General features: G+C 46.6%; 1 protein-coding gene across 2 annotated transcripts in view; it reads right to left on the bottom strand.

Annotated features, from left to right (window-relative positions):
* The window catches only part of SMOX (spermine oxidase), a 103,041-nt gene that overhangs the window by 3,673 nt on the left and 74,787 nt on the right, over positions 1–24,581 (bottom strand). The window contains exons 1-4 of one of the 2 annotated variants that reach the window (XM_074992254.1): positions 21,153–21,257; positions 17,833–18,006; positions 13,444–14,143; positions 147–307 (exon numbers count right to left, since the gene is read on the bottom strand). In XM_074992254.1, the coding sequence (XP_074848355.1) occupies positions 147–307; positions 13,444–14,143; positions 17,833–18,006; positions 21,153–21,179 (1,062 nt within the window). In that variant the 5' untranslated portion in view covers positions 21,180–21,257. Of the gene's footprint in view, positions 1–146; positions 308–13,443; positions 14,144–17,832; positions 18,007–21,152; positions 21,258–24,581 lie in introns of those variants that run through there. The other variant, XM_074992253.1, reaches the window with a different exon arrangement.

Below are 24,581 nucleotides of genomic sequence, written 5' to 3'. Positions count from 1 at the left end.
GGAGAATGGAGGCATGCACAGATCATTAGAAATACTGTATCGAAAGTAGGCTACAAGGCATGGAATTTAGCAAGCTGGGAAAAAAGCAGCTCCCCTTAAGTCATAACTGAACAATCTCTCTCTCCATCTGGGTGTTCAATACTTACAACCGTCTTGGAGCTTTCTGTGTAAGGCAGTGGCTTAGCAAGTTTCTCCACATCAGCCCCGCTAGACCCAACCTGGGTGTAAGAATAGGATCCCCGGAAGTGTGGATTGCTGCCCCATGAGGACCGCAGGATACGGCGAGGTTTCGGAATGTTCGGATTCCCTGGATTAAACCAAAAGAAGGGAAAAAAAAAAAAAAACAGTCCAGAGAAAAGCAGTTGCACTACCAATGTGCCAAGGGCTGGGGATGTATGAACTGGGAAGCCCAGCAACCCACCCATGCGGGCAATTATTTCTTCAATTTTTTTAAAATACCACCATACATGCATATCACACAGGGGCCGTGTCTACACTAGCCACAAACTTCGAAATGGCCATGCAAATGGCCATTTCGAAGTTTACTAATGAAGCGCTGAAATGCATATTCAGCACTTCATTAGCATGGGGGCGACCGCAGCACTTCGAAATTGATGTGCCTCGCCGCCGCGCGGCTCGTCCCAACAGGGCTCCTTTTTGAAAGGACCCCGCCTACTTCGAAGTCCCCTTATTCCCATCAGCTCATGGGAATAAGGGGACTTCGAAGTAGGTGGGGTCCTTTCAAAAAGGAGCCCTGTCGGGACGAGCCGCGCAGCGGCGAGGCGCGTCAATGTCGAAGTGCCGTGGCCTCCCGCATGCTAATGAAGCGCTGAATATGCATTTCAGCGCTTCATTAGTAAACTTCGAAATGGCCATTTGCATGGCCATTTCGAAGTTTGGGGCTAGTGTAGACGTAGCCAGGGCCTGACAATCATATGTAACAATCTAAAATGGTTCTCTTGGTGGCAGGGACTGGTTATTCTTCTGGTTACAATGCTGTAAGAATATTAGGTGGGAGTAGAACAGAAAATTCCCTCACAGAAGTGAATATTGTGGCATAACGGTATGAAACATAGACTGAGGACTAAAATATAATACAGACAGATTTTTGAGCCCACACTACCAAGGAACACATATCCACCTACTTGTAGGTTTTAGTGACATGGGAGGGATAAAGCTAAGGATTTAAAAATATACTCTTCTACGAAAATTAGGCACAGGCCCAGCAATGGTTCCAAGCAATGACTTGGGTTTGAAGTAAAACTTCTGATAAGTGAGCTGTGCAGAAATAGGAAGCCACATTTTAAGATATCAGATTTGTCAAGGAAACTGCTGTCATGCTTTATTTTTTAAAGGTCAAGTTGAAGCCCAAGAGAACATATAGCAAGTGCCATTACACAATACAAACACTGTTGCACTCTCAAGTCTTCTTACAGAGCACATTCCAAAGCACTTACACTAAAGACATACAATGCGTTGTACAATGCCAAGCCAAATAAGAGGAGGTGGCTAGAAATGAGCCTTTGTCGCCCTGGTATTGTAAAGGGGGCATGTTCTCATCTTATATTGTCAAGGTGCCCAGAGGCCTTTGGGTGCTAGCGTCAATACACAACAGAACAATAATAAAAAGCTGATAACGCTGGGAACATGAGGCTGCCCTTACAACAAGTAGTGAATTTTAAATGGAGAATCTGACAAAAGCAGGAGCAGAGATTAGAAAGAGATAACTTAGGGGTTGCTCAGCAGTATACAAATGTATTACAGGAGCCTGGGAGCTACTGAAGTTTGTGAAAGGAAGAGAGTTTGGGATCTCACTAGCCTAAACGGCAGTTGTATAAGTTCAGCGTGGTTAACAAAGCAATGACTTGGAACTCAAGGGGAAAAACATGAACCCTTGTTTCCTTTTTGAAGATCTCCAAAAGTCCACCCTAATGATTCAAGCAGCAGCATTCACATATCAAGTGACTTGCCTGTGGTACTACTGGAGTGTCTGCAGATGAGCCAGATGTAGATCTGAGACCTCCTTACTCTCAGCCCTGTCCTTTAACCACACTGCCTGGATCCCCTTCTTCTTTGCAGTACCGTGGAGGACAGTTAAACATCAGTAGCTACTGTGCATTTGACTAGAGCGTTCACACCATCTTAAATGTTGGAAACCTGTCAAATCTGGGACGGGAAAGGGGACAAGAAACAGATTCTCCCACAGCTTTGCAACTGAAATCCAATAGCGTCTTTAACTTCCACCTGGCTAGTCACTGCAGAGAGACAGAGGGAGTTCCTACTTAAGGGGCAATAGGCCCATGCAAGACAAACTCAAAGTCACAAATGTCATTGTCCTCCCTTGGAGACAGAAAAAAAAAAAAACAATTAGGAATTCTACCTGAGCCTGGCAGGGAAGCAAAACTCAGCGGAAAATATGTCAAGCACCTCCTCCCACTGCACACTCTCACAAACTTTATTATAGCTAGCTGGACATATTGGCTGCTTCACCCCAAGGAAGGATCACAGAGGCACTATTCAAATAGGGACATGATGTCTGCGCAAAGACGCTGGCCATTGCTCACACGGAAGCGTGTGGCCCAGGATGTCTTGATGCCAGCTGGCAGAGGGCACTGTGATGCACACAGGTTAGAGATGTACCCTGGGAGTGGTATTTACATACTTCTCCACCGAAGAGTATCGCTTAAGGTCTCTATGGAAAGCCTGAGTCACAACGGTCATCATAATCTTTGCAAAACGCCTGAGGGGAAAATAATGTAAGGAGATGTGTATCTATACTGCAGACTGTCTCCCTAAAAGCTGGAATGTAAGAGCAGGTCTCACCAGACAGGAGGAGGGAGACACTATTTTCCTGGCTGACCAGTCTGTATTGTGAGTTTTATAAAAGAAGGCTGTTTGCAAAATGACTCAAATGCTGCCAAGAGATTGTCAGGCCTTCAAGAGAAGAAATGAGCTGGAAACAGCGAGCGGCAGGGAGAGAACTCAGTTCACGGAGCAAATGGCTCGTCTGTTACATGGAGGGGTGCAGAGACACTCTGCGGCATCCTCCATCTGGGGAGACAAACCACCAGTGGGCTAAGTCGTACAAAACCCGGGTCTCAGCCACTCAGTTCAAAAATACTGCGAGAAGTACTTTGGGTGAGCAACACATTACTTAAGAAGAGGACAACGTGCTAATTAGCAGATTGGGCTCTAGCATGTGGGTTACAATTCGATGTGCAATCCTTTGTTTCCATTAATCCTACTGGCTTCTTCTCCAATCATAGCTCTTTGTCAAACAAGCATATTCCCGTTTGCACTATGAACATATCTCATACGTATGTGATCTGTGTGCTGTGTGATCCTGAGGTGACACTGTTCCTGGAGGAGTAGTGGATCTGTGGATTCTGTGAGCATGCAGTGAATCAGGGCCTGGATACTCTGCCCCAGGGCAATGCTCAGAGGACTGGAGTGTATTTATCTTTAACCTGCAAAGGCCCTATAGAGTCTGGGTAGACTGAGAACACGCAGCCTGTCTGTAGCTGGTGGGTCAGGGTACTAAGACCTGGCAGGCACAGACAAGGTCCCTCATTCTCAAGGCGGGTGTAGTGAGGTGCCTATCAACCCCACATACCCCAGAAAGCATCACAGACCCTACGCCCATTACTACACCACAAGACTTCACATTTTTGAATCTATAGAGGGGGGAATCCATCCAACCCAAATCAGCCTCTCCTTACTCAGCTTCATACTACTAGTTACGAGACACTACAATACGCAAACTAGGGGATCATAGTTTTAGGGCCTGGTGACGGATGCGTATGTGTGTATAGGTCACTCCCACTGAAATCGAGCCAAGTTTTGCCTGCATGTTTTGCAGAGACCGTCAGATTTCTAACTTGCTAAAGAGTGAGTAGACCGGGGTATCCAACAAATGGCCTGCAGGCCAGAATCCAGCCCACGGAGCCGTTTCATCCAGCCCACGGGGCCAGCAGCTGCTCCATTTTGAAAGCCAGCTGGGCAGTGCCAAGCCACATGTGTCTCTTTAAGGAGCCATTTGCTGCTGCTGCTGCTCACTCCTCCTCCAGCTCCCTGCCCTGCTGTGCTGAAAGAGTAAAACTCGATTCAATTGGTTTAGCTACTGGCAAGAGGTATGTGGCCACTAACCCAATTAAACTGAGTCCCAGTATTTCAGGGCAGCAGTGCAGAGAGCAATATGCGCTGCAGGAGGGAGAGGGAATAGGAGGGCTGGGGGGGGCTGCTCAGCCACGCTGAGCAGGAGGTGGCAGCCCAGCAAAGATGCACAGGGGGGTGGCAGCACCTGGAGCTCCTGTATAAGGTAAATTAATCCTGGTTTGGGGCTGCAAGGGGTTAAGCCTGGGGGTGGTTTGGGGCTGAGAGGGGTTAAGAGGGTGGTTTGGGGCGGGGGGCAGGTTTGGGGCTATTTTGTGTTCAGCCCCTGGAACATGTAAAAAATTGCCACGTGACCCCCCCCCCAATGAAAAAAGGTTGGACACCCCTGGAAAAGACTGAGGCAATGTCTACAATAGGCAAAGTAAATTGAACACAGATATGCAATTCTAGCTACAGCAGCTGCGTAGCTAGACTCGACCTATCTGCACTCAGCTCACTTAGCTGTCCTTACTGAGCAACGTCAACAGGAGAGTTTCTTCCCTCAAGCTCCCTTACTCCTCATTCCTTGCAAGGAGTACAGGCATCTACTGCGACCCCTGAGACGTCATTTGCGCATGTCCCCACTAGACCTGCAAAATCAAACCCCAGAAGATCGACCCTGAGCAAGTCAACCTTCTGGGCTAGTGTACACATAGTCTTAGCTTATCTATTTCCTTTGGATCAATCTCTTCTAGAAATGGGTCTAGAGCTAACTTCTTCCAAGAGCTGAGTAGTGATCTAATCTGGGGATTTGAGATGTAGTGTAGTAGTCTATGGAAAACCTCATTTGTGTCAGTGGGTCTTATATCAGGTCCTTAGTTTGGTCCACTGTAGAGTTAAGAGCCATCCACGACACTCAGATCAGGATCCAAGTGTTCCTGAAGACAGGAGTTAAGCTTTTGGTTGTAGCTTGGGCTATCTTTTGGAACTCCCAAGCACATTATTGCCAGAGGTCCAGTAATGTCAAAACCCTAAGCAAAAGTTAAACTGAAAGGCAAGAGCAGAGCTGAACTTTGTTTTAGATTTTGCACTTGCAAACACTGTGAAAATGGGCAAGTCTAAAAGCTGAAGGACGTCTGGGGCAGAAGCCCATGTCACAGGAAGGTACCAGATTTAATACAGCATGTGTCAGCATTAGACACAGGCTGCAGGGCTGAGCGAGTGCCTGGGCCCCAAGTTCCGAGAAAACCAATGTTTTAACTCTGAGATCTTAGCCAACGCAGTAGTGGGTACAGGGCCTCAGACTCTCTAGAGCTCAGGAGTAGCTGGAGGGAGGAAGGCACAGATCCCCTGAACAAGAGCAGCCTCATGGGGTGGTGCTGGCGTCAGGTTGCAAGGCTTCGTGCTTTTCATTTAATGCACCAGGATAGAATCCTGCCAGTGGCCCTCTAGCCCCTAGTTCTCACTACCCCCTCTCCACGGGCAGTCTGGGTGCTGGCTGTTCAGAGGTCATGGTGGGGCCCACGCAACCACATGTGTCTGTGCAAGCCCAGCATGCGGTGTCCCCTCAGCAGCAGCGGCCCACACAGGAAGGTGGTGGCAGCAGCAGTAGGAAGCACCAGAAAACGGTGGCATCCAGTCCCGCAGCAGCAGCTGGTGGTAGAGTGGCTACAGCTCCCATGCTCAGGTTGGCACAGTGGAGAGCAGCAGCTGGAGATCCCCCATTAAGCCCTCCCAGAAAACTGCAGGCCAGAGGGCCACTGGCAGGGTCCTATCCTGGTGCATTAAAACAAAACACCACCTCAGCAGCAGCAGCCCAGGGAGTGCAGAGCCCCACAGTGCCCAGCCCTCCAGGAGCAGGGAAAGAGCCAGCAAAAGTGGGGGTCTCCCCAGCAGCCCTGCTGGCCTGGCTGGAGCTGTCCCCACCCCAAACACTACAGCCCAACTACGCCTATGGCCTAGAGACTCCCAATTTTAATCTGATTTAGCAGACACAACATTTTTCAGCCATTCTCCAAGAAGCAAGGCAAGAGTAAAACTATGTGGGGCCTCAATTAACAAGACATGGGCCTGATCCAACACCCACTGAAGTCACTGGGAAGAGTCCTACCAACCTCAATGAGCCCTGGGCCAGACTGTGTGACTGAAGAGGGGCGTCTAAAGAGCTGTTCAGAAAGGAGCACGAGCTAGCCCTGCAGTGTTCCCCAGGGCCCATCCCCATGTGAAAGGTAGCCAGAGACATAAAAATGAACAGCATTACATGGTGGGGCTTGAGGGAGCAGAGGGTTCTGATCATTTCTCCATAGCTGGTGGCAAGTTCACAGCTAGGTCACAAGCAGTCCTAACTCTCTGCAACAATAATAGCCATTTGGCTTTACAAAGCAATTTCCTCTGAGCATTGGAAAACACTGATTCTGGCTCTCAACTCCTTTGTGAGGCAGGGAAGTACTGTGCCCATTTTACAGAAGCGTGCCGTCATTTTAAAGGGACACCAATCACTTACACAAAATCTCCAGCCAGGGGTAAGACAAGTACCTGGCTAAGTAGTCTGACTGTAAGGGTGACTGTCAACAGCGGCGGAGGTAGCGCAGGCTGTGATTGATCCTTCAGCAGTTGATTAAGTAAGTCTGGTAAAGACCCACTAAACTGACCTCTAATCACTCTCCTGTAGACTCCATTACTCCAGCAGAATGAGAGTAAGTCAGTAAGTAGAGCCAACAAGACAGGGTTTTTTTCTGTCAACCCCTCCTCCCTCCCACTCCTGCAGCATGGACTACATATTAAGAAGATCTCAGCTATGTCAATTTGAGATGCTACTAACGTAACTCAAATTACAGAGCTTTGACCACCTTGTCCCCATAGTGCAGACCTGCCCTATGTATGGGTTTGGAGCACAAAAGTTCATCCAAACACAAATGAAAAGAGTGCTCTGATATCCCAGAGAGTTTGGGAGGAAGAGCTACAGGTGTTACCAAAACTGTCCCACAGATTCAATAGATGTGCTTGGGAGAAATGAATCAAAACATGAGCATTTCACCAGTGGAAGTGGACACAAGTTGTAATGGAACAATGGAACTTTTCCCTACAGCGATGAGTGCCTGAGAGGAAGGGGCTCAGTTTGACTATGAAGTTAGGTACCTGGCAGATTTAACCAGAGATTCTGACCACAGATTAGTTCACTACACAGCGCAACAATGGTTTATAGAGGGAATGGTCAAGGAACCTGGTGGATGCTGAACAAGCGTTGCATCATCCGAACAGCAACCACAGTGGGCAAAAAAGGCCCAGTTTCAAACTATTTTTCCCTGAAAGGAAGACAAAAATGCTAAACAAGATGAGGAAGGAGGAGGAAAGAGCTGGGGAGCTAATCTTACATGCAAGAGGCTAGGTTCACAGTAGGAGAGGAGCAAGGCTAAAGAACTTCATTTCCACAGAATAAGATCATTTAGAAAAAGAAGTTCAGGACCTTTAAACACGAGGAACCACAGCAATCAAGAATATCTGTAAGATTTGGAAAGAAAGCTCTAATGATAACCTGATGTTTAAAAAAGAGCCTTCTCTTGTCTCCATGGAGGGCTGGTGCTGATTTGCTGTAATTAGTAAGAAGAGCCATTAAGATTCAATTTATAGGGATGATTTAAAGATACCACTGCACTCTTGCTTACAATTGCAGTCGAGAATGGAGTGCAGTCCATGCTGCATTGACCTTGCAATCTGAAGGTCCTGAGGATGGAAAATGGAGCCTTGTAAGCAATTTTCCCCTAGTCTAAACAAATGGAAGTGGGGAGCAAATAATGAGTTGCTCATCTACACTGGGGCTAAAGCAGAACCTCTGTCTTGCTTGTGCTTATGGCCAGTTCTGGCTTCAGCTGGACGTGAGGAGGCAGCAGAGGAGGAGGAAGAGATAACGACAGCATGTAGGCACAGGGAGACAATGCTTAAATCCCTGTTTTAATGGCAGAGTATTTTTCAGTACCCCATGACTCTTTTTAATGCTGTGCATGGTGAGAAATGCTTCTTGCCATGTGAACTTTGCGACTGCTGAGTAAGAGGGTATAGATTTCTTTTTAGGTGAAAGTTGCCACAGGAATTTAAAGTACTGCCAGAAACGGCTCTCAGGTATCTGAGTGGCTTAACTAGCAACAAAACACTGGCCAAGAGAAAATACTACAGTACAGCAGTCCCTCGAGTAACGCAAGGGTTGCGTTCCCACGCACCCTCACATAACTCGAATTTCGCATCAGTTGTGGACAACTTTTTTCCCCAGTGGAACACACGTTCTGCAGCCAGGGAAGCAGCACGAGCACCTGGAGCTCCTTTTGAAAGGGAAGTCCTGGGGCTGGGGGCAGTTGGGGAGGGTTAAGCCTGGTGGTGGGTTGGAGCTGTGCGAGAGAGGCAGCGAGGTTACGCCTGGAGAGGGTTAGGGTTGCAGAGGAGGAGGCTGGGGGATGGTTAGCTGGGGCTGCGTGGCTCTGTGGGGGATTCAGCCAGAGCCATGCCAGGCAGGGGGTGTGGAGGCGAACTGGGGCGTGGGTTGAACCGGGGCCATGCAGGGCGGGGGTGAACCGGAGACAAGTGCGCAGGGGGGTTGAACCACGACCAGGGAGCGAGATTTTGAGTTGTGCCTAACTCGCATTAATGCTAGTTAAGCACAACTTGAAATCCTGCATTTTGAGGTTTACTGTACTCGCAAAACATAGCAACTCCATCATCAGTTAACTTCCGTCCTGTTAAGGTCACTAGTATTGGAGGGGTAGCCGTGTTAGTCTGGATCTGTAACAGCAATGACGGGTCCTGTGGCACCTTATAGACTAACAGAAAACTTTTGAGCATGAGCTTTCGTGAGCACAGACTCACTTCATCAGACCAGCATCTGATGAAGTGAGTCTGTGCTCATGAAAGCTCATGCTCAAAACTTTTCTGTTAGTCTATAAGGTGCCACAGGACCCTTCGTTGCTGGAATGAGTCCTACTTATTCTTAGGGTAAACAGCCACTGATTTACTTCATTATCAAGATTTAGGTCCCTATTCACCTCCTATGGACTTCACTGGGCACAGGAGCTGAAACTTGATGACTGGAGTGCTAAGTATTGACAAAGGATGTCTGGGCCAACATTTATCTTGAACAATAATAAATCCTAGCCAAAATTAGAAGTCAAAAATCTGCATTGTTCAGCACATTCTGAATGTCTTCTTCAGAAGTGTTGGAGAAGGAGCTAAGGGATGGACTTAAAAAAGCACAATGAGTAACAGCTATCCTTTCCCACCAGTGCTGTAAACCCTCCACTTAACAGACCCTGACATAATGGACTTGGGAAATAATGGATGCTGCCTGCCAGCCACTCTGTTCCCCCTAAATAAATGCCAGAGACTCACCATAGCTGCCGCCGGAGCTGGAGGAGCTGCTGGAGTGGCTGGGGACGCCAGGGCTGGAAGGGCCATCGCAGAGGCTGGGGCCACTAGGGCCAGAGGAGCCAGGGGATGCTGCAGTGGGGCACAGGAGCTCCCCTCCCCCAGCCCCGTGTGCGTGGAGCATGTCGGCACCCAGCCGCTGCTGCCTGCAATGGCACTGAGCAGCAGCCATGTCAGAGGCTGCTGCCTGCTGGCAGCAGCCACGCTCTACCTTCGCAAGGAGGCTCAGAGGCAGGGGCTGGAGAAGCCGCAGCGCTGAGAGCTGCAGCAAGTGGAAGGAGCAAGCCAGCATGTAGCTCCTATCTTGGCAATTGGGAGAGGGAGATGGAGGTGTGAAGGAAGAATGGGGCAGGAGAGGGCAAGAGAAGAGGGGAGCAGAAGACGGGAGAGAGTGATGGGCTGGGGAGGTCACTGCATTGTCATACAATATAACCACTCGGATATAATGGACTTTCCGCATTAACGGACGCCCCTCCCTGCATTAGTCCATTAAATCGAGAGTTTACTGTAGTATCTTGTGTGACCAGCAAGAAGGCACTCCATGATGTGCAGAACTAAAAAGGAGACATCAGGTGAAAGCCTGGTCTGGATGAAGTGGAGTTTTGTCACGAACTTCAATGAGGCCAGGATATCACCCGAGTTCTTCAACCGAGGATTTTAGACAATACAGCTACATGTGCAGTCTTAAAAGGCATGCGAGGCGATAGCCACAAGAAGCTATTGCTTGCTTCATGAAGGGCAGCAGCCAGTGGGCAACTGCTTATCAGCACAGATGATCCAACAAACATCACTCAAGATATCAGTATCTTTTGTAGCCAAGAGAAAGGTAAGAGAACTTGGCCAGCTTGTCATCTACCTTCAGCTAAGCTGTAACCTGGGATTGCCTTCTGCAGAAATATGATCATTCCTACTATGTGAAGAGACAAAATGTGTTGAAATGTCTGGGTAGCCAGGAGGACCAGGAGACAGGATGGAAGTTCATCAGAAACGAACGGGTGAATAGCAGGGATTGGATGTGTTGATGCAAATGTGTCAAGAATAAGAGAGAAGCTTCTGGAAGCACAGAAGAATTTCTCCTCATTGACAACACCTTCAAAAATAAGTTTATAAACCAGCATGAAGGAGACCCTACAACTGAAAGTCCTTGAGCACAGTGCTTTGGTCTTTGTCTCTGCAAAGCGTTTTTCACAGACATCCAAAACTAGAATGGACACTGTGAGAATCTAGTCTGACCTCCTGTGTAACAAAGGCCAGAAAATTATCCCCCAAGATAATTGCTAGAGTATAGATTTTAGAAAAACATCCAAATTTGATTTAAAAATTGCCACTGATGGAGAATCCACAACAACCCTTGGTAAATTGTTTAGTAGCTAATTACCCTCCCTGTTAAAAATTAACCCCAAATTTCTCCTCTGAATTTGCTTGCTTTCAAGCTTCTTGTTACTGGATTAAGCTACACCTTTGTCTGCTCGACTGAAGAGCCCATTTTCAAATATTTTTCTCCTGTGTAGGAACTTACAGACTGTAATCAAGTTACCTCTTAACTTTATTTTGTTGTTAAGCTAAACAGACTGAGTTCCTTATGCAGACCTATAGGGCAAGTTTTCTCATTTTTAAATCACTCTTGTGGATCTTCTTTGAGCCATCTTCAACTTAGTAACATCATTCTCAAGTTGTAGCCACCCAAACTGGACACAGGATTCCAGCAGCGGTCACACCAGTGCCAGCTGCGGAGATAAAGTAGCCTTCCTAATCAGGACTCCCATTCATACATCCCAGGATCGCATTAGCTCTTTAGACCATTGCATCACCCTAGGAGTCCAAATTCAGCTGATTATACATCATGACCCCCTAATATTTTTCCAGTGTCAGTGCTTCCTGGAATAGAATCCCCCATGGGTAGGGTCCTGCTAAATTCATGGCCATGAAAAGGTGTCACGGACCATAAAACCTAGTCTCCGACATGTGAAATCTGGGCTTTCACGTACTTTTACCCACTACTATACAGATTTCACAGGAGGAGGCCAGCATGTCTCAAAATGAGGGGTCTAACCCAAAATGAATTGCAGGGTGTTTGCAAAGTTATTTTAGGGGAATCACAGTATTGCCCTCCTCACTTCTGTGCTGCCTTCAGAGCTAGGGAGTTAGAGGGTAACAACTGCTGTCTGGCCACCCAGCTCTGAAGGCAGCATCCCACCAAGAGCAGCACAGAAGTAAGGGTGGTAATACCCAGGCACTGCTGCTTCCTGAGCTGGGTGGCTGGAGCATGGTGGCTACTGATGGAGGGCCCAGCTCTGCAGGCAGCGGTGAAAGAGTAAGGGTGGTAATACCATACTATGCCACCCTTACTTCTGTGATGCTGCTAGTGGTGGTTCTGCCTCCAGGGCTGCAATCCTGGCCAGCAGCCGCTGCTCTCCAGCTGCCCAGCTCTGAAGACAATGCCACCACCAGCAGTGCAGAAGTAAAGACAGCAGTGCCGCAATCCTCCGAATAATAACCTTGTGACCTCCTCACTTTTCCGTTCAGGATCCCTACAATTACAACACCATGACATTTCAGACTTAATAGCCGAAATCATGAAATTTAAGATTTTAAAATCCCATAACCATGAAATTGACCGACATGGATTATGAATTTGGTAGGGCAATTTTATGGGAAAGTATGTCCTGCATCTCTTGTTTCTGGATGTGTATCATCACACATAATTGCAATAAAATGCATATTGCTTGCTTGTGCCCAGCTTACCAGGAAATCCAAATTGCACTCTCTAACAATGAGCTGGGCTCAGAATTATTTACCAGAAGTGTAAGATGCGCAGCTATGCATTCATTGAAGAAAGATTCAAATGCCACCCAACTGATTAGAAGAGTGCCAACAGCTACGGAGTCTTTTTGTTTGTGTTGGTGATGCACATTCACATAGGCCTCAGTGCACATAACAATTATTCTGCACATGGATGGAAAAAAAATCCACACACATATGGAAAAGATTAGAGGGAATATTGTTTATCAGTCCCCAATTTTTGTGCTGTCTTCATACTTTATCATTGTTTATTTTGTTTTCTACAAGTTAGCAGATAAACATATTCAATAGCATAAGGCCAAGAATTGATTCCTGGGCATCCCTGTTAGAAACACACTGACCAGGCAATGATTTCTGTTTGTATTTATATAGTGTCTCTCCTCTGAGGCACTTGCAGAGCTTTGCAAGCCTGAATGAACCAAATCTCACATACATACCCCTTCCCTCAGCTAAGCAAGACAAGGTAATGCAGAACTGACAAATGGACTTGTTACAGCCGGAATTTTTAAAATTTGGAGGGCCCTCATTGTCCGCTGTTCCCTCATTTTCATTGGTATAAACTACTGGCAGCTGATATGGAACAGAAGTGTGCTCAGAGCTTCTGAAAAAGTGAGGCCCTTGACGGCTCATTTTTGCAAATCTAGTCCCATGTGACTTACACATGCTGGGAATGGGAGTGAGAGAGAGAAACCCAACATCAGACCCTCAGCTGGTCTCAAATGGTGTATAACTTCACTGACTTTAACAGAGCCATGCTGATGTACATCAGCTGAGGATCTGACCCTGGAACTCCTGAATGTCCGTGTGTTGCTGTAACTGTTCAAGTGGATACAGTGATACCGGAAATCAATAAAGAAAAAGCCGTTTGGAGTCTGAGTGCACTCAACCCACCATTTGGTGTTCCAGTTACCATCATGTCTATATAAATGAGTCTCAAAATGCACTCAATCCTTTTGAGCAGAGGCACTGAGAGAAGTACGTGGAGCGCATCTCTGCGCCGAGAGCTGGTACATCCTTTCAAACAGAACAAAAAGCCAAGGAGCTATTGACTACTTCATTGCACTTCCTGCCTGCCTGTCCCCAAAAGTCCACCCACCTTTCTTCTCCATCAACAAAAGAAACAAGAGCATTGCTGACCTGTAAATTTACGCAGCATCTCGGTGCACGTTTCCGCCACAGTTTCGTCATCGTACTTCTCCATGATCAAAGCTTCCTCCCCACAGATCCAGCCACTCAGCACATAGCCATACCGCTCTGGCGGATAGAGGACATCAAAGCTGCAGATCTTCTTGTACCACAGCTCCTCAGGGTAAGTCAAACTCTCGCTCTCGGCCTCATCCTCCCAGACAAATTGGATACTGTTGCATTCAGGACTCCAGAAGGGCTCTTCAAACTCCAGGAAGATTTTGTCGGTGGTGTTAATGCCCAGTTTCTGAATGGCCATCACCTTCTCCTCAGGCAGGCCAGGGTGGAACATGCTCTCGTGGTACTTCTTCAGGACTCCCAGTGATACGGTCACGATGACGTGATCAGCGAGGATGAACTCGCAGTCCTCACACTCCACAAAGACGTGATAGCCCTGGTCCTCCTCAAGGTGGTCGCTGTTATGGTCGGCCACGTGCTCAATCTCCTTGTTGACCATCTGGTTCCAGTGGATGCACTTGACTGGCTTGCGGAGCTGGATGACCGACTCTGGAATGGAACGGGCCAGGATCTCCACAATTTTGATAAAGCCACAAGGAATGACATGATGGGCGCCAGGAATTTCAGTCCATTCTCCAAATTCGCTGAGCGAGACCTCGTCCATGCTATGGGAGCTGCTCTCACAACTCTCCACCTAGTGAAAGCAACACAAAACCAATTTCCAAAGAGCTATCCGCCTGCCTGTGGTACAGACAGAATAGTGCAAGTTATCAGCAGAGACAGGAACAGAACCCAGGAGTCCTGAGTCCCAGTCCCTTGCACTGATCAATACAACATCTGAGAGGAGCCAAAGAGCTACACAAAACAGACCCCTTTTTATACTGCCTGCCAACCCTCTCTTAAGGACCAGCTGAGTGTGTTCTGTTGTAGCCCTCCAATGCCCCAGCATGGCTGAAAGGTTACAGCGCGGTTGAAAAGTTCATATCCTGTGCTACTGGACCAAGACCATGGTCACTTTTGCCTACAAGAATATCCCTCTGATTTTTTCTGCTAGAGAAGGGGAGGAGCGCTGAAGAGGGAACAGCTACAAGGTGCAGCTCTAACTGAGGCTGAACCCGCACTAAACAAACACTGCTTTCACCACGTGATCGAGAGTCCTACTTCGTAAGGAGACATTAAGCAGAACAAAAGGATTTTAGAGGCCTTCCCTCAGAGGCATATCTCAGAATATCATGAACATGGGCAACCAGCTAGCTCAGGGTACCCCCTAGCCCATTTGCCTGGATCTGGCTCCCAAGGCTCGAGGGTCTCCTCTGGAGCATCTGGCCCACAGCGGGTGGGGGATGTGGTGTCCTGAGCCTCATGGGCCAGAGTCAGACAAGCCAGGGCTGCCTCCAGCCCAAGAGCTCCACTGCTGCCACTATCCCTTCATCTCCCCCAGCTGAGGCTTCCCTGGCCAATCAGAGCAGAGGGGAGGTGGTGCCTGGGAGCAGCAGGGGAAAAGCTTCTCTAGGGAGCCTTCCTCTGTGCCGCCATTCCATCTCCGAGGGGAGGGGACAGCAGCAGCAGTGCGCAGAGTTAAGCACCCCCTCCATTGCCCAAAACCACTGCCCGCAGCCTGCTCCTGCATCCTCCTTCCGCCCAGACCCCGCCCACATGCCCTGCACCCTCCCTGCTGCCCAGATCCCTCACCTCCAGTCTGTTCCTGAACCCCCGTCACTGCCCCCAGCCCATCTATGCACCTTTCCTCCCATCCAGATCCCCTACCCTCAGCCCACTCCTGCACCCTCGCTCCCACCCAGCCCACTCACCCTCAGCCTGTTCTGGCACCCTGTCCTCACCCATACCCCACACCTGCTCCCCAGCAGCCCCATTCCATACACTGAACCCTGAACCCTCGCATTTTTGGTCCCACCCTGGGGACCCCAGAATAGTTCATTTGCCCTGGGAGAAGCCCTGAACCTCTGTCTCCCTCTCCTCTGCCCATGATGCTACCGTGTGAAGTGTCTCAGTCAGGGGCCACATCAGTGAGGGTTCTGTGTGCATGTGGCGGGGGTTCTTCTCACTTTTATGTGGCCCCCAACTGAGTTTTCTGTGGGCCAGTGGCTCCCAACCCTGAACTAGCTAATAACCTGCCTCTGAGAGGACATGTTCTGGTGATCAGGTCGGAGGGCAAAACATGGCGAGGATGGGGGGGACAATCTTACAGGTACTTTGATTAGTGAAGTCTAGGGTTTAGTGACCCCCATGTAAACTGATAAGCACAGCTATTGCTAGCAATGAACCCGCTGTTTGAGGGCAACATGTCAGGCCTGCCTCTGGTGGTCAGTTTCCAGTGAGGTCTGGGAAATGTGGCCATAGATCCTTCCCACCATCTCTAAGTTTTAATTGCTGGATCGGATCTCTCCACAACTATGACCATTTTACATCAACGTTTTATGCAGTATGAAAATTATAGTTATCCATCTCACCATTTATCCTATTACCCAGGCTCTTCTAAGTGTTGCTGGTAAGTCTGGTAGACCAGCCTCCTCTCACCAATGGGAACCCACACAGTGTGCTTTGCATTTCTAGTTGCTTCTGCATGATCAGGTGGACTGGGACGCCAGACATACACCATCAAGTTATTATTTAAAAAGAGACAAAGCTGCGTGAAGCACTTCACAGGTAGAGAGGATACCTCAAGAGCCTTAAAGAGAATGCAGCCCATGGCTTATGCTCAGGGCTGTCAGAGGGGCATTGCAAAGGCCTGGGGGCATCCCTGTAGGTCCAGCTGCAAGATACTAGGTTAAACACGTCTTCTCCCTAAATCCTTGTCCACTGCAGCAAATGCTGCCTAATTCCCCCACAGCATCAGCAATGATTTTACAACCCATCCTGAAAGACCCAAAGAGCTTTGACAGCTTTTAAAAATAACATGATACAGGAAATGTTTATACCATTTATATTTTGGAATTTACTTTTTTATATTTAATTTAAGGTACACTGCTTAGAACAACAGGCAGGTGCTTTACCTATCCGGAAGTTTTCCATGGGCACCAGCTCACTGGCATGCTATTTGAATGCCTATCAGTTCAAGCAGGCTGGCAGAAGGAGGTCCTTGATGGATTTTAAATTCTCTGCTGCTCTTCTTTCCCTATTTATAGGACAGCCTGCAGTATGGGGCTAAAGGCTGGGGGTAGTTGTCGTATAAGTTGTTCTTACTATGGTGGAAAATCTATGTCAAATCTAAATAAATAAAAACACTTCATATTACAATGGATTCAGCACCAAATTAGAGAAAGAATCTTGAGGAGGCAAAAATGCAATTATCTAGATTAGAATTTGGCCAAAAACACCAGTGTCAACACCCGTTCTTTTACCAGAAAGGACTTGGGTTCTTTAAGATTCAATAATGATTTACAGAGAAGCTATTATTCAGCCTATTCAGAAGTCTTAGGCCATCAACATTCTAGCATAGCTAGAATCGACATATCAGGATCAACTCTGTTCCCTGGTGTAGATCAAGGATCTTTGGGCTCGCATCAACGTCCCTTACTCCATGCATCAGTGTGGGGTATCAGGGTCAATGGCCGAGCCCAGAGAGATCAATTCTGCTGCAACCAGCCTCCCACCATAAGTATAGACATACCCTTACAGATTCAATAATGAGTTAGAGGAAATTATGCCATAGCAGTTCTGCCAGATTCCCTGTGGGACCTTAGGTCTCTCTCTGCCTCAGTTTCCCATTTACAAACTGTAGATACATTCACTTACCCACCGTACCAGTGTTACATCTCCTGCCTTTCTTCATGCATCTTTAACTCACATTAGATTTTCAAAACACAAACTGCCAGCTTGTTATGACCATTCAATAAGTGTTGAATGTTTGGTGCTGCCTGGGTCCCAGCCCCAAGCTAAGATACAGAGAAGGCAGGATCAGCTTGGTAAGTAGCATGGAGGGACAAATGAACACATGGGTTTTCACGGTTTACCTTTGATTTTGGTTCACTCTCCCTTTTCAAACGAATGTTAAGATGCTCTGGGATTTAGTTTGTGGAGATTTTCCTGGTTTTCAATCTCTGGAGAAAGGCAAAAGGGGGACAAAAAGATACTCTGCCTGCAGCAGGTGATATGGTACGGGCAAGTTAATCCACTTCTAAATGAAGTTAGCATTATGCTGGCTTTGGCTGGAAAGAGGCAGGACACAGGATTGAATATCACCACACAGAAGAATTTAACTGAACTGATGAGGTCCTATCTTTCTGGCCCCTTGTGGGGATGTCCAGCTCATGAGGAGAATATAACATATGAACAAGAAATATCCCAGCTGCAAAGACAACAAGTACAAGTCATTCCCAGTTTCTCTCAGGTCCTATGACTGAACTGCCTTTGTAAACTAACCTTAAGGTACTGCTGGATCATGGCTAGTTTTAGCCTCTTGGTGGTCTCCGAGTCATCTGGATCTGCTTTGATGCGTTTGCGCACCACATCCCGTGTGAATACGCCCACACTATTCTGGCTCTCGGCATTGACTGGTTTACCGCGTTGAAAGAACTCCTGAGTCAGGTTATAGACCTGCCAGAGAAAGGAGAGACAGAGGGAGAGAGTCACTCACAGTTATAGCTTCAGTGTGCAGAATCCAAACCCTGAGACATGAATGTGGTCACCAACCTTCCAAAATTGCCCTGGGGTCTCCAGGAATGAAAGATTAATCTTTAATTAAAGAGAATATCTTGTGATAACACCTGCAGGAACATGGCCAATCAAAACTAGCAACCCTTCCAGTGTGCAGTCCTCTTCCCCCAGGACTGGGAGACTCAGACCACCCCATTGTTAGGGGAGGACTGGGGTACAAATTCCACAGCTGGAGACTCAAGCCTAAATATCACCAGACAGCTTTAGATATTTACTTGATTACATTTTGCCCTTCACAAAAGGCAGTCAATGGTCAGCAGAGGACAGGAAGCTAGAGCTTAAAAGACAAAGTAAAAGAACTCTGACCTACCTAAAATATTCTCTAGTAATAATGTCAGAACAAGCTATGTCTGCTGGTTGTACCAAAGCATGGGAGTTTCACCAACACCTTCTATTGGAGGAAGGGATAAACCTTGTGCAGCCACAGCACCCTTGAGTCGCTAATTCCTGCTATTCAAGCTACCGTGTTGGGCCCCAGTTGCCCTTTAATGGCTGCAGAGTGGAGAGCACCTATGTCTGAATACGACTTCTGTACAGGCAGGGTCAAAGTTTGGATTTCTGTTAGAGTGAGAATGGAGCTGGAGAACATTTGGGTTTAGGGATCGGTTTCTTTTGTCTGGGAGAAGTGATAGGGTTTGTGGTTTCTGATTTTGTGTTTGTCTGATCGTCACAACCCCGCCCCACCACACACTCTGGACCGACACCAGTCTGCTGTGAGTGGATCCATTACATGGATCCCACACACTGCCAACCCCCCCGGGTCTGAATAGTGACTGGTCACTGTACCTAGAAATGGGTCTCTCAGGCACACTCTCAAGTGTGGACTACATGTCCAACACCCTCTGGAAGCAGTGGCTCCCGCAATCTAGCTGCCTAGACTAGCAATGGGCAACCAAAAATAGGGAGTGGGCCACGGCAGCCCACAGCCAGCTGGGGTTCCACCTGTGGCCGCACAGACTACCTGTCCGCCTCTCATGCACATGGGCACCAGAGCCCCTCTCTTCCCGCTCCATCCCAGTGCCTTAGAGAGTGCGACAAACCTGCTGATTCTTGCTCTGTCCCTGCTCCTCTCCACCCCTCCCAGAGCTGGAACGGCACCAAACAGCTTCGAGGCACAGCACTGCCCAGGCAGAGCAGTGTCCAAAGTCAACAGCACTGCTCAAACCAAAGCCATTGTTCCACAGGGGTATAAGCCATTCAGTGTTGATGGTCCTTAATTATGCTCTCTCAGCTTCCTGGACACAGTCTCTCTTCTACAGTGTCTGGTTCCTGCTTCAAAATGAATGTTCAAAGCCACACTATGGGTCACACTCAAAATGATGGTTGAAACACAATATGTCATTCACAAAGCTAAAAAGGAATCCATAGGCTGACCAACATATATTCCCCTCCCCCCGCCCCCCAAAAATAATCTAACAGGGTTTATTTTAAAATTATTTATCCAGGATTGCAATATTCTGGAACAGAGGCTCTGATGTTGAAATCAAATATACACATGTGAATGACTCCCCGGTGAGTAGGCCACTCATCTGGTTTTAATCCAGACGGTTCCTTCTTTGCGTGATTTGCTGTCTCTCCTACCCGCATCTAGTCCTGAAACAAAATTAGATGCAATGTTGTCTGGTATCGAATGGGAGGCACCACTGTAGAGAACATGCTCCCACAGGACAGCACGCTTCTCAAAATGACATCTCCCCCACTCCTGTTCCCAAAAGTAATGGCACGTCTGGTATTCTAGGGATGAGTGGCCACCCTATTCACAAGTGACCATGAACATTCAGCCATGAAGCACCCAAGCAGTTCCAGCTGAGATTGCTCAGCTGGCTGAATCTTCCACCATTTCATACATTCACAGATTCGAGAGCCAGAAGGGATCAATGACCATGCAGTCTAAACCCCCATATAACAGAAGCCATGTAAATCACCACCACCAATAATTCTAACAGCGTAGCTTTAAATAAAACATCCTACCTTGTTTTGAAAATTGTCAGTGATGGAGAATCCTCCACAACCCTGGGTAAATCACTCCAATGGTGCATTGCCCTCACTGTTTAAAATGTACAACTTATCTCCAACCCGAATTTTCCTCTCTCGCTTCAACTTCCAGCCATCAGACTGCGTTAGGCCTGTCTCTGCTAGACTGAAGAGTCCATTGTAAAATATTTCTTCCCCATGTGAGTATTTATAGACTGTAATAGAGATACCTCTTGACCTTTTTTTATTTATTTGTTTACACAAATAGACTGAGCTCCTTGTACCTACCACTGTAAAGGCATGCTCTCTAATCCTTTAATCAATCTTGTGACTCTTCTGTGAATCTCCAATTTATCAACATCCTTCTTGAACTGTGGGCACCAGTGCCAGACAAGGCATTCCAGAAGTGGTCGAACCAGAGCCAGATATAGAGGTAAAGTAACTTCTCTAATCCAGCTCAAGATTCCCATTTTTGTACCCAAGGACTCCGTTAACCCTTTTGGTCACGATGGTGCACTGTTCAGCAAGCCCCACTTTCAGCTGCTTATCTACCACAACCCACAAATCTCTGTCAGAGTCACTGCTTCCCATGATAAAATCTTCCATCCTGAAAGTATGGGCCATAGTCTTTGTGCCTAGGTGTATAAATTTACATTTAGCTGTACTAAAATGCATATTGTTTGCTTGTGCCCTGCTAAACAAGCACTTATAATCTCCCTGTAACAATGACCTGGGCGCCCCATTACTTGTTAATCCCCAAGTTTTTGTGTTTTTCTGCAAATTTTATCAAGGATGACTTTATGTTTTCTTCCAAGTCACTAATAAAAACGCTAAATTGAACTGACCTCTGCAGGAACATCCTAGAAACACACCCTTTTTTCTATGATTCCCCACTTACAGTTACATTTTGAGGCCTACCGATGACCCAGGCCCTATCCATTTAAAATGCTCAATGTCAGTTTTATAACCTTGTAATTTTTTAATCAATAGGTCATGCTGTACCAAATCAAATGCATTACAGAAATCTAAGTTTATTACTTCCACGCTATTACCTTTATTGGCCAACCTTGTAATCTCATCAAAAGATATCAAGGTAGAATTCTTTTTTTGGAGAAGATGGTTCATATAACGAGATGACCCAGAAAGCTGTGTCACTGTTACTGTTGGCAAGAAGGAAGCTATTATTAAAACACAACCACCAAAAACCACTTGTGTCTGTCTGGACTAATCAAATCTTCTGTTTGTATGGTTCCAAGAACTGCTCAACTGTGATTCACAGTACTTCATATCAAAGGCAAAACTTAATGGAACAAAGACAGGCAGGAAAGCCCTTAAAGAGGCATCATCAAATACAGCCAATTCCAGGAATAACTTGTTTGTCTAGAATCTGGGCCACCCTCACCATAGTGCTTTATAAGTGCTGAGACAAGATATCCAGCAGGAGAGTTTTTCCCATCAAAGGTATTTGGATTAAAACAGTTGATCTCTGACAGAACAAGATATTCTTGATTTCGATACACCAGTGTTAAGGAACAATTAGGGAGAAGAGTTTAAATTAACTGCATGAAGGGACTGGGATAAAACACTTGGGAAACAGTTTAAATTAATTGCCCACTGCACCATCTACAAAGCTGCAATTCCCAGCCAGGAGAGAGGTAGGAGAATCCAAATACATCCATCCTTTGTAATAAGAAGCTGCTGGGGCCGAAGGGACTATATGTTTTATCCCATTCACCACTGCCACAGCCGGTCCACGTGTTTTTTCCCAGTCCCTTCATGCATTACAAAGGTCTGGCAGAGAGCGAACAGCATGTGAGACTAAACACAAGACAGAGAAAGGATCTTTGGGCCTCAGATATCAGAAATCTGCCATCATGTGGCCAGACTTACAGAGAGCAGGTTTTTGGAGTTTTCAAACGCTGGGGGATTTAAGCATGTACCTCGATAAGGAAGGACAGCCATTGGCCGTTTATCCTCCTTGAGACCCTCATGGTTGTTAATGCAATAGCTGCTGTTTGACCTGCTCAGGCACAGGATGGCTGACCTGAAACTTCAGTTCAAGCTTTTTGGGCAGCCATTCAGCTGCTAAAAACATCTGAAACCAACCAGATGAGTTTGGTGAAACAGCAATCAGGTTTGGGGATATGAAACTGACCTTTTAGCTCTCAAGACAAAGAGTTGGTTTCTTTTTGCCTCTGTGCACTGATGCTGCTGTGACTGTAATTTGGGGAGGAGTGGGGGCTGCTTTGAAGTTTTATTTACTAAATATGAACAGAGAGAAAAGGAGACAGGAAGTGAAGTGGGGGGGTGGAGAGAAAAAAAATGAAGGAGCAGTGCCAGAAAAAAACAAAACACAGATGAAGAAATGATGAAATGGGAAAAAACACAGAAGAAAATAAACTGATAGAAGACAGGAAAAGAAAAGGGACCTGGGACACGGATAAGGAATTCAAAACAAGAAATCTTTGGAGTCCTTTGCAGTGTGGGGAATGGTCTCTCTCCTCTGCCCCTGCATCAGAAGTACTGTGGAATTTCAACACACTGCAGTTCATGAGCCTACACTATGGCACAGATTTCTGAGGTCTAACCACTTCCAACAAGCACCGCTAAAAGCTGCCGCAGACCTTGCCTCAGCATAATGCAGCTCAAGCTTTCATAAGCTGATTGCAGACTATAAGCAGATAACACATTCACAAGACAAGCAAAGCTGTATTAAAATCCAGCTACCATTTGGCCCAGAAACTAAATTAGGCATAGGCATGTTTTCATTGTCCATTGTGTTATTTGCTGGGCACCCCAGGAAAAGACTGGAACACACAGTCTCCGTCAATGGGGAAAACTCTGGGTGAGCTGTTTTTTCTTTTTCTAAGTATGTGGTCCGGCTGGTCAGACAACAGCAAAATATCATTAGCAGGATTTATGATAGTAGCACCACAGCACGCCAGTCACAAGTCTGCCCTGCTAAAGGATTTTGTGAATGGCACTTCATTCAGCAGAGAAGCAAGATTGGAAATGACACAAGAACTGTACCATGAAGTATCTATCGCTTAATAAATAAGCAGTCTTGTAGCACCTTAGAGACTAACAAAGTTATTAGGTCATGGTCTTACCCATGAAAGCTCATGACCAAATCAATTTGTTACTCCCTAAAATGCCACAGGACTGCTTGTTATTTGTGAAGCTACAGACTTACATGGCTACTCCTTGGAGACTATTTCTTAATAATGTAGCCAGTATGGCCTGAGTTTAGGATTGGACACACTTTCTACATTTATTTGTGGAAACGGATATTTATACTTCTAATGATGGAAAGAGCATGCATGCACACACAAAAACAAAACTGAAAATGTATCTTTTATAGATACACATGCACACACAAATCTGTTGTAAGTGATCGCATAAAGGTCCAACCAGGACCATGTGCTGAATGAGAATTTCTAATAAAGGGGACACAGAATGGAATTCAGGCCATTTGGAGATACTTTGAGGCCATCTTTTGAGACAAAAACTTGAACACAATTATAATATCAACGAGTGTACAAGATTCCATTTCAAGTAACTGGGAAATGCCACCTTTGGAATATGGGATATAGAAAATTCTTCAAGCAGATAATCTGATTTTTTTTGCTATCACATAGCCATCAAAGCATACATCAGAAACTACAAACAAGGTTTATTTCAGAGGGTAGCCGCGTTCCTCCGCAGATTCGCGAAAAAGAGACTAACAAATTTATTTATTAGGTAATGAGATTTTGTGGGTAAGACTCACTTCAGAAAAGCTTATTACCTAATAAATACATTTGTTAGTCTTTAAGGTGCTACAGAACTGCTTGTTTCTTGTGCAGATTTGTTTCAAAGAGTTTGGAAGGTACAACGCTTAGGACTACGTACAAGATTCTATTGATTTTTCTTTCCTTTTGGAAAGCACAGTACGCAAGATATGACAGCACCAGGCCAATTTGCAAAAAGTCTAAAGTCAAATATTAGTCTCATCTTACCACTTCCAGCAAGGGGCAGCCCTAAATACAAACAATAGCACACCAGCATACAGGGCAGAGTGGAGAACTGGCCAAAAGCTTCTGCGAAGCTACGAAGAGCAAATGGCTCCTGTCGCATGCCACAAATCAACAAATCTGGATAATGACAGACTACATAAGAACATAAGAATGGCCATACTGGGTCAGACCAAAGGTCCATCCAGCCCAGTATCCCGTCTGCCGACAGTGGCCAATGCCAGGTGCCCCAGAGAAGGAGAACAGAAGACAATGATCAAGTGATTTATCTCCTGCCATCCATCTCCTGCCCTTGTACTGAAGGCTAGGGCACCATACTTTACCCCTGGCGAACAGCCATTTATGGACCTAACCTGCAAAAATTTATCGAGCTCTTTTTTAAACCCTAATAAGCCGTGTCTACACGTGCACGCTACTTCGAAGTAGCGGCACTAACTTCAAAATAGCGCCCGTCATGGCAACACGCGT

The sequence above is a fragment of the Carettochelys insculpta genome, chromosome 4 (genome assembly GCF_033958435.1).
Source record: "Carettochelys insculpta isolate YL-2023 chromosome 4, ASM3395843v1, whole genome shotgun sequence".
Taxonomy (NCBI): domain Eukaryota; kingdom Metazoa; phylum Chordata; order Testudines; family Carettochelyidae; genus Carettochelys; species Carettochelys insculpta.
Note: the sequence above shows the minus strand (reverse complement) of the source record. Positions and strands in the feature narration are given on the sequence as shown.